The sequence below is a fragment of the Hipposideros armiger genome, unplaced genomic scaffold, assembly GCF_001890085.2.
Source record: "Hipposideros armiger isolate ML-2016 unplaced genomic scaffold, ASM189008v1 scaffold_1193, whole genome shotgun sequence".
In the NCBI taxonomy this organism is placed as follows: domain Eukaryota; kingdom Metazoa; phylum Chordata; class Mammalia; order Chiroptera; family Hipposideridae; genus Hipposideros; species Hipposideros armiger.
In genome coordinates this window covers 169,553-180,515 of record NW_017732543.1, presented here as the reverse complement: position 1 = coordinate 180,515, position 10,963 = coordinate 169,553, and the positions used below count along the sequence as shown (strand labels likewise).

The 10,963-nt window shown below is 35.0% G+C and overlaps 1 protein-coding gene across 2 annotated transcripts; it reads right to left on the bottom strand.

Annotated features, from left to right (window-relative positions):
• Nucleotides 1-2,585: 2,585 nt before the first annotated feature.
• Nucleotides 2,586-10,008, bottom strand: KERA (keratocan). 2 transcript variants are annotated; one of them, XM_019632911.1, is made up of 4 exons: nucleotides 9,926-10,008; nucleotides 9,678-9,737; nucleotides 7,413-8,306; nucleotides 2,586-3,484 (listed from the first exon to the last, which is right to left on the bottom strand). In XM_019632911.1, the coding sequence occupies exons 3-4, from the start codon at nucleotides 8,296-8,298 to the stop codon at nucleotides 3,312-3,314; spliced, it is 1,059 nt and encodes a 352-aa protein (XP_019488456.1). In that variant the 5' UTR covers nucleotides 8,299-8,306; nucleotides 9,678-9,737; nucleotides 9,926-10,008; the 3' UTR covers nucleotides 2,586-3,311. The 2 variants fall into 2 exon arrangements, with proteins under 2 accessions (XP_019488456.1, XP_019488455.1); XM_019632910.1 differs by having other exon boundaries at nucleotides 9,678-9,948.
• Nucleotides 10,009-10,963: the final 955 nt, after the last annotated feature.

Below are 10,963 nucleotides of genomic sequence, written 5' to 3'. Positions count from 1 at the left end.
ATTTAAAAAAAATTTACTGATAGAAATCTCCTTGTATTTCTCATAGCTTTACTTGTCAATAATTAGAATTATTCCTTGCCTTCTAGTCTATCCCCATCCTTGCCTCAGTCTTACCTCATGAAAGTATGCATATTTAAATGTGGAATTCTTCCAAAGTTATTGGAAGTATTAACAGTGTCTAGAAAATGTCACCTACATTGCTTACATACATCTATCCTGACCTCTCCTTTTAACACTAGTTCTTATTCAACAGCTTACACAAAGTCTCCTATTGAATGAATCAACAATTTCAAACAGACCACATCTAAAAACAATCTCATGATCTTCTAAACATGTTTCTCTTAGAAAGTGTGCTGCCACCTATTCAATTCTGCAAGCAAAAACCTTAACACCCACCCTCATTGTCCTCACTCTCTTCTATCCAATCAGCCACCAAATCCTGACAATTTTACCTCTTAATTTGCTATTTGTCCACTACTATTTCTACCACTATCATCAGTTCCCTTATATTCCAAACTACCTTAGCTATTTCTGATTTGTTGTGTAAGACTAAAATCCTAACTGATCTTCTCACCTCTAGTCTTGGTTCCCTCCACACGTTTGTATCGACTGTACCAATAAGAAACTTTTGTGTATATGCATGTATATGGTATATATCTAGTATGTATAGATATCTGTATCTAGATAGCTATAGCTATATCACATACATACATACATACATACTACTACTACTACTACTACTACTACTACTAATAATAATAATAATAATAAACACGTATTTAATACTTACCATATGTCAGTCACTGTTCGAGACACTTAACATATTCTAACTCACTCAATTCCTACCATAAGGTAGGTGGTGTTGCTTAGTCCCATTTTATAAATAAGGAGAAACTGAGGCACAGAGCATTTAAAAGTTCTGCCCAGGACCACAGACCAGTGATGCTGGGATGTGAACTCAGCAATTTAGTTTCAGTACTGATGTTCTTGACCACAACATGATATTATCTCTCAATGAGCATCATTCCTTCTGACCTAAAACACTTTGGTTACTTTCAGATTGTTCCTAACGACTACAGAATCTTTACACCCTATGTGTAATCTTCTTCCCGCCTATCATTTGTTATGAAATACTTGTCACCCTTATGTGTTTCTCCTAATCTTTATTTCTTTAGGGAATCCTTCTGTCAAATCACTATTAGTAATGTCTTTGCACCATACAGCTTTCAGTTAATGGCACTTATCACAGATTTGTGATTATTTGGTTAATTTGTGTTCCATCCACTCTAGCATATTATAAACTGTGTGCACTATTAAATTCCCTGTGTGGTGTAATATAGTCAGTATATATGGTGCTCAAATATATTTTCTGAAATAAAAAAACAAAAGAAAAAACAAGATGGAAGGAAGGGAGGAAACAAAGGAGGGAGGAAAGAATGAAGGGAGAGAATTCTTAGAGTTGAAAAAGGTCTAGGAGGACATTTCACAACTTTTCTTCCTGATCAGAAATTCCTTTTCGATTATTTCCCAGAATCATCATTCATTCTCTGAACAGATCCAGTGGTGGGTAACTCGACCTCAGGAAAAGCTGCTTTCATTGCTGAGTGAATCTTAACTATTACAAAATTCTTTCTTAGCTAGAGCTAAAATATGGCTCATAATAAAATTTTCCCATGTTATACTCTTCATTTTGGAGCTTCCTGGAATATGTTTTACCCCCTTTTCACATGGCAAGTTTTCAAATATTTAAAGTTAATACGCTTCTCTCAACATATTTCTTCCCCCAGCCTAAAGATATCTGATTAGTTGTATTTTTATGACATAATTATATATGACATACTTTTATATATGTGCTTTGAAGTCTTTTAAAAAAAGCATTCTTTTTCTTAATGTTAATTAATTTAATTTCTTGCCTTCATCTAAGATTTTAAAAACCATGTTCAAAGTACGTTAGTTGGTTCTTTCCTTCTACCCCAAGTAAGTTTTGGTATGCAAATAAGTAGGAAATCCTACACATTATATTTCCTTCTTGGGAATTCACATTACAGAATAACATATTAAGTTTCTAGAAGGGTTGGAGTAAAGTATCATGTTAGGTTTTCTTTCAACTGTTGTTACACAGATATATCTGGTTCTTTTCTAGGGACATATATAAAATTTTATAGAATTTTTCAGAATATTGTTTGTAAAATATATATATATATGCATTAATCTCTATGGAATATTTGTTTACAGCATGTGTCTTACAAAATCAGAAATCTAAAGTAAACTGTACTTTTTTACTTAACAAAATTCTGGGATATTTTTTAACTCATGAGAAACAGGTGTATTATGAGTATGTCAGGTAATTAGAATATGAGTTTTTTCTTATGTTTACTGGAATAAAAGGAAAAAAAAGTGGAAAAATATACTTGCATATATTCATGCTAGAAAATTGGAAGTAATTTTAGTATAACACTCTTTATTATAATATGTTCTTAATAAAACTTGTGAGTAATGCTCCTGAAATAAATATTTTACTTTTGTTTTGTTAAAAAGCATTCACTCTTTTTATTTAAAAATATCTGAAAAAACACTGACAAATATATGAGTTGAACACTGCAATTCAAGTGGATTTCAAATGTTAAAACACAAGATTCTATCAGGAATTTGTTATAATAAATGTGAAACTTAGGACTTTAATTGCTGAAATACACTGTACAATATCTAAGAACAGCAGCTGTAAAGTAGTAGAGAACTAAAAATGACTGTTGCTCTGTTATATGGTATTAAATGACTAAAACGCTCTTGTTATGAAGTATTTGATGCATTTAATATCCATTCTTGAGGGAAATACTATACTTATGCCTACAAAAACTACTTAACTATCTGAATTTAATTATTTCTTTATAATTATGACAAAGAAATATCTCATTTTTAAATTTTCTTCAGATCTCCCTGCCTCTTGTTAGGTTGCTGTATTTATACTGTAAATATAATATCTGCAGAAGCAATTTTGAACATATGCAAATAAATATGTCCTTTCTAGGGCATAGCAATGCAATGGCATTATTTGGTATTAATAACCTGTGAAAGAGACAAAAAAATAACTATCTTTGAGTTGATAAACTATCTTCACTCTGTGTCTGTTTTAATTTTAAAAAGTATATTGTTTTATATATCATTGATGAAAGCATCTTTGAATAGAAAAAACTAGCTGCACAAATAAAAATGGTGGCCAAGAGCAATTGGGAATGTGCTTTTGCCTTAAACCAAATTTTATATCAGAGATATTAGCTTATTAAATGAATTTTAGATCGTTGAAGATGTGTTTAAATAATGACAGTCTGAAGGAGCTTGAAGCAGGTCATTAAATCCATTGGGATTGGTAGGTTGATTTCATTTCCATCCAGACGGAGGTAGCTCAGATGAGGTCCAGAACTGAAGAAATCTTGGTCTGCAGGCAGTATGGTAGGGGTAGGACATATTACAGAGACGTTCACATCTGGGGAGACAAAGATTGCATGAATGAATGAATTGGAACACAAGAAACCAGGGAAAGAAAGACCAAGAAACTATTACAACAGTCTTATGGAGGGCCAGTCTTATGATCTATGAAAGTGGCAGAGATGCAAACAACTTTTGTGTCAAATTGAAGGTTGTGCATATCCATTTTATAAGAGTAATCCTGAAAAAAAAAAAAAAACGGGCAACATTTGTATAGTCATCTCACTCCATATTCTGCTATACTTACTACAGAGCACCAGAAAGGACACATTGTTAAAAGGTGTGATGGAAACAAGGTGAGATGAGGTATGCTTAGATGACTATAGGATGAGACAGGTGAGATTTAGGGCATTAGAGGTAGAGACAATGGTTCAGAGCTGGTACTGAAAGACTAGGTAGGTGTATGAGTAAGTGGATAGACAGATGGATGCATAGGTAGAAAATCAGTCTATTAGAGAAAGTGCTTGAAAATTACCTTAAAATGCAAAATTTCAAATTAGTAGTGTATAATGACAAGCTTTTCAAAAAGTACAATTGACATAATGTACATATGTAATACTTACAGAAAACAACCTTGAGTCTTCATACTTAAATATATGTAATTGGAAAGGAAGTTTGCCAAGAATTGAATTACAAAGAATTCAAGCCAGGAAATATTCCATCAGCCTTTTCAGATAGTTAGGATGTGAGAAATTGTGCACCTGCCTTGGATTAGAGCCCTTGGCATTAGTGGTTATATTGAGATTTAGGGGCATTCTGGAGAGCAGGCCTCTTAAACTAGCAAAGTTCAGAGAAGTTTGTGTAATAGCTGATCTAAGCCATGCATCTTTATATTGCCTTTAAATCCCATTTTGAAACTATTTCGAGCAAGAGATCTCTCTTAGAAGATGAGACCAACCTAACTTGGGCGATGGCTCTCTTTGTGTCCTGTTGGTGCATATATATAGTGTTGAAGGATTTTACGCTTACAGCGAGGTTGCATTGCTATGATTTTATGCCATTTTGTGAATTTAACAAGCTGAAAAAAATGACTCTTATTTGTGTAACAGTTTTGTGTTTATAAAGTTTTTTTTTTCATATAGATCACCACCTAATCATCATCACACAGTCTTTATCAGAAATATTATTATTCTCCCCACCTGGGTATTGTGGGAATAGTGGTTCAGACAGGTAAGGTAATACACACAAAGTATTTCAGCAAGTGAGTGCACAGCTGGATCCCAGCCTAGTCCTTTTCCTTCTCCATCCCTTGTCTACTGGAGAGATTTTGCCCTTCTATGTGCTATCTCCTTATCACCCACATGCCTCATAATCAAAGCATGTGTGGATAATGGAATGTAAAAAAATGTGTATTCTAAATGTAGTTATAGTTTCATAAATTAATTAAGGTGTTTTTGAAAGGCCACTTAGAAGTAACTTATTTGAATACGTAACATTTTGCCAAATTTAAAGTCTCTTAAGGTGTTCAGAAGAAATAAATAAATGTTGCTATAATTTTGAATAAGGAAAGTTTACTGCCTTATAAATTCTGAATGCTCTTCAAAGGTAGAAACCATTTTACTAACAATTAGAGTAGATTACGTAGCCAGAAGAACTAAGTACTTTAACAGTTATTATAACTCAGTGTGATTTAATGGTAAGCCAATAATTCTAGTCAGAGAAATGCTTATTTTAAATTTATTTTCTTGGAGCATAGAAATGACCATGTTTGATATCTATGTGAAGAAGCAAATAAATAAATTTCTCTTTATTGATGTTGTTGGTGTTAAAATTATTCTCACTTGTATTGATAGAAATTTTTCTAAAGTGTTTTATTCTCAGAATTGAAAAAGTGTGCTATGATTGTACTGTATGAGTGGGGAAAAAAGACTTAAACTGAGAAGCCTTGGGCTCAGGGCCTGGTTACTATAATTGCTCTTTGTTCTTGGCAAATATCCTCTCCTAGTTGAGCCTCAGTTTCCCTTTCTTCAGAATTCCCTAATAATAGCAAACAAGGCTCTTTTGAGGATAATTTGTGGTTCTCAAAGTGTGGTCCCTGGGCCGGCAGTATCAGTACTCTATCTGGGAACTAAATGGTTAGGCTCCACCTTGGGCCTACTGAGTCAGACACAGTCCTTCAGGTGATTTTGATGTGTGCTAAGCTATGAGAACAGTTAAAAAATAGAAATATATGAGAAAACACTTTGGAAAAACTCTAAAATGTGAGTGAAGGAGTACATACAGAGTTCTATCTTTTTTGTGTCATTTTGTATAATGATGTAAGTGCCCTTCATATGCACTTACCTGTGTGTTGAATTTTGCAACCTCACTCCTAGATACCCTCATTCTCAAATTCTCAGGGAAATCCCTAATTTGCAAACAGGGGCCTATATGACATCGCTTCAAATTAATTTCCCACATCAAATATTTGTGAGGCTTTTGTGGTCAGATAAGGAATGCACCTGTGGAAGTACAGAATTTTAATCAGAAAAAAAAATTGCATGTATTCAGGTCAATACTGGCTGCTGTACTGTTTGGTTCAGTGGAACAGACTCAGCCATTAACCTTATTTTCCATTGCATCTTTTGCTTCTGACTGCAGGAGTAAATAACCTGTCTCATCACCATGGAAAAGTAACTGCTATGGCAGCAACCCACTTATTACTTCCTGGATTTTATGCTCAAGAATGCTGTTAGAAAAACCAAGCAAGTCTTGAATAACTGAGCAGCACTCAGTAGGAAATCGCCTCTTTTTTTAAATGGGATATTTAGGTGATTATATGCTTAAAGAAAATTTTAGTGAATAATTATAAACCAGGCAACAGAACCTTCTGACAATTGTCTGTGTTATTCTCTTTCAAACCACCGGACTGACTCTCACTCTAGGAATGCATTTTCTAAGGCTGTTCCAGAGAAGTCTCCTCAAAGTTACCTTCCCCAGAGGGTTGGGCTGCGTTCAACAATGCACGGTTAGGTGCCAGCTGCTACTGATATCCCTGGGACCACACCAGGGTGTTGCCCATTTCTACACCAGGGTCAGCCTGGTCTCAGGGGAAACTGTGAAGATGCCAAGTTTGCCTTTAATGTCTCCAGCCTCTCCTTTCTACAACTATGTCTTCCCTTGATGGCATCTCTGCCTCCAAGGCACTTTGCACTCATCTCACTCTCTCCTTATCAAAAGTTATTTTCAGGGAAGGAGAGAGTATTCTACCTTGTTAATTGCCATTCATCCTGACTTGTCAACCTCCAGGGGCATTTGCTTCCATTTAAGTTGAGCAAAGCCTGACAGTACAGTATCGTTTCCCAATGCGTGGTCCCCAGAACAGCAGTCTCAGCATCACCTGGAACTTGTTAGAAATAAGAAGCCTCTGGTCCCACCTGGACTCTTCACTCAGAGACTCTGAGGTGGGGCCACCAGCGCACGCTAAAGTGTAAGAAACCCACTCATCTAACTCAGAGACTCCAATTAGGGTGTTTTTAGGCAGCAGTTTTGCTGTAGATTTTAGGACATATGTGTCTTCCTGATGCCTCCTAAATTGTATGTCTTCTGTTACTATTCATGAGGTTGTTTGTGCCTGAAACACTTTCTGAAATCAATCTACTCTGGTGAGGCAGAAATATCGAAATCTCCTCGGAGTTACAGAAGAGAGAGCCATTTTGTTTCTCCAATAGATAGAGACTAGCCCTCTGTGGATCATTAAAGTCCACTCTTCAATCTGCAATTTGAAGGTTAGAACTTCTTAGCTCATGGAGACTATCTGTAAATGGATAAAACATAATACTGAAAATTGGAAACACACCTTAAAAAAATCTAAGGGCCCATTCGTTGGGAGGGGGCAGGGGAGAGGGCGGAAGAACACAACAGAATTGCTATTCTTAAAGAAAGTAGAGAATTAATTTAATGACCATGACCATATTAGTCCAAGATGCACCCTGATGGTTACTTACTTTTAATTTTGTTATGATCAAGGTGAAGATGCTGCAGGTGCGCACTGATCCGAGGCACCTTTGTGAGCTGATTGTGAGACAGTTGAAGATCTAGAATTGATGATACATCAAAACCACTTGCAGGGAGGCCTGCATCTGATAACTTGTTGTGGTTTAGTCTCAGGAAAGCCACTTTAGGAATTACGTTAAAATAATTCTCTGGTATTCCTTCAATGGAATTGTTATCTAAAAACAGTTGCATTGTGTTGGCTGGTAATCTTGGTGGCATGTTCCTGAGGGCATTCTTGGCCATATTTAACTGCATGAGGTTCTTCAGTCCCTTAAAGGTGTCTCTTTGAAAGGCATTGTCTAATAGCTTATTGTGTTGCAGGTCAAGAAGGGTCAGGTTCTCCAGATTGCTGAAGGTTCCTTGAGGAATCCTGGATACTTTGTTTCTAGCTAATTGTAACTGTTCTAAACTTCTTGGCAATGGAGAAGGTACCTCCTCTAGCTCATTATCTTCCAGAAATAAGAAAAGCAGTTTCTTCAGTTGGCTCAGAGCTCCTTTTTCAATTCCATAGTTGGTTATTTTGTTCTTGTTTAGATTGATCCATCTCAGCTGGGTGGCATTCTCGAATGGCTTCTCAGGGATGGTTTCTATCAGGTTGTTTTCCAGATAAAGATACCAGATCCTTGAAGGAATAGCAGGGATTTCTTTGAGACCTCGATTTTCACAGTATAAAGCAGTAGGGAAACTGGGGGGACAGAAACACTCCCTGGGACAATCGAAGTCTTGCTCAATCCAGACCTCTGGGTCATGTACCTCATAGACCTGTCTCACAGTTCGGGTCCACACAGAATCTGTTACAAATACCATCCAGATGATGAAACAGACTGTGTTTGCCATTATAGTGCCTAGAATAAGGAACACAACTGTTAGATATTGAAGCTCTTGATATTTAGAGAAGTGTATGCACTAAAATGATCAGCAAACACGGCTTCTTTGAGGGAAAGGTAAACATATGTCATCACTGTATACACAGATATCAATTAATACCAATCTCTTTAGTAGGCACTATGTGCAAAGCATTTTGCAAACATTGAAACTGACTCAACAATTTGTAGCTGTCTGGTTTTAACCCAATCACAATGAAAACTGAGAAATGGAAAGCAAATTTTAGGATCTCTAAGTGCTTTTCCATTTCAAGCTACTTAATGCAAGGGAGTTAACTGAAACCCGGATTGAATACAAGCATACAAAAAAGTGACCTTTAAATAATTCAAAAGTCTGTGTTGTTCCTAAGAAGTAGGCATATGCTTTTACTTTTACTCCTAAATGAGCAGAACATCTGGATGAGATTTCCCAGGCTCTTTGGCCCTTGAACCAAAAAAGGGTGATCAAAGAATGTTTTAGTGACTTCTTGTGAGGAAGGTTTTAAGATCTGAAGAAAAGTGAGTGATTAATCTCTTACTCTTTTGCTCAACTTCTCAGGTAAGTTTTATTTGGGGTTAAGGGGAGAGACTTCTAATATAAGTAAAAAGTCAAGTTGTTCAGCCAAGAAATTTGAATTCTGACCTCTGTCTATATACATAGCAATTAGGTAAATAAGGTATGCAACTATGGCATTACTATGGTTGATAAGAAACAAAACAAAACAAAGAACATGTGCAGGATGCAGATAGAGCTCCACATATTCAGTATAGCTACTAGCAAAGAATAGGTTAACACTTACTCATAAATGATACACCTGAAAAACATAAACCCTTCCCATCTACTATCAACAAAGTTATGGGTACCACAAATTATTTTAACAGGAAAAAACACATATATAAATATATATATATATATATACATGTGTATATGTATGTATGTATATATATACACACACACACACACACACATATATATATATATATATATACATATAGAACAGTAACATTCAACCAATATACATTTAGTTCAACCACTTGATAATAAGTACTGAATAAATTTTACTGATTCCTTTGGAAAAGATAAAATCAATATCATTTATGAAATGCTGATGTCTCAATTTTGTCACTTCATTGAGGGAAATGACAAGTGCAGAGCTGCTTACGCAAGCTGTCAAATTTCTTACAATTGCAGAATGCTACTCTGGTCATCTTCCAACAAAGACACATTAAAATATTCTTTTTTTTTTCAGAATAGAAATTTGTTTTAGTTATTGAAGCTGTAACACTGCCTCTGATGAATCAGGACTTTGGATTGTTAACTTTAAGAGTTTTTAAAAGTGCAAAATCATTTACCTTGCTGTCCAGGAATATACCGTTGATACCGTTGAGTCCTGTGTCTGGATCTGAAGTTTGCTAAAAATCAGTTAAAAAAAAAAAAAAAGGAAAGACAGAAAAAAAAATACTTTGACTAAAGCAATTTGTTTTTATTTTATGCTGTCAAACCTCTTATGAGAAAAAGATAAAGCCTCTCTGACCAGTCAGCACGAACACCCTTTGATGTATTGTTTCCACTTTTGACAAGGCTTCAGAAGCCCGCTTACCTCAGTCTTCTTGGATCTTCTTCTTCCCTTTCTATTGGTCAATGCTCATCCACAGTAATGGATTGACCCGGGCTCCACTGTCGTGTTTTCATGAATCCTCCTTAATATATATGCATCAGTAGCTCTAACTTTAATCCTCCAACAACCACAGCACCTCGGTACCTAGGCAGCCCAACACAGGAAATTCTGACTTTAATCTCAAGAACCTGTAACAACAATTCAGGGCAGTTTTTACTCTGAGTTCACATTTCCAAAGATTTTGTAATGTACTAATACCTAGACCTGATCTAGCAGCAGTTTTGATTTCAAGTGTAACAAAAATATTTTAAAGCATGTTTTTTGTTTTTTTTCTAGATGATCTTAAAAAAAATGAATACAAAGAAATAAAGGCCAATGTCCTCTGTTTATATGGAACTTTTTTTCTCATATAAAACAGATTCTAAAATTCTTTTTAGATATATTGTGATTGATTAAGGGGAAAGAGATAGAAAAATATATCGGGAGCACCAAAAAATGTATACATATGACTCATATTCTTCTTTTGTTACTGGTATATATTGAGTATTACAATTTTAATACAGTTTTTTCCTTAAAATGTGTATACATTTTTTTTTGGCATCCTCTGTATTTGAAACATTTTAAGAGAAATCTGAAAACTATACCTGATGTTAGCACTGAATGTGGTGTTAAATTCTGTTTTATATAAATAATTTTTGCATCTCTATTTCTTACTGGGAGTTTTATTCCAAAATTTTTTTAAATAAATTTTTTTCACTATAACAGATATTTTGCATTTAGTCCATTACAAAACATTCTGCCTCACTGCTATTTTTTTACTTTAACACATTAGCCTAAGATAATGTCTTCTAATGCTTATATTTAAGGAAAAAATTATTATGCCTTTTGATGAAAGACACCAATAAAAAAAGGCCTCTGGAAGAAGGCCTGCCCTCCAATGTGTGTATATATCTCCTTTCTAGAAATCTCCTGTGGCATGTCTCAAAGCCATATATATATATATATATATATATATATATA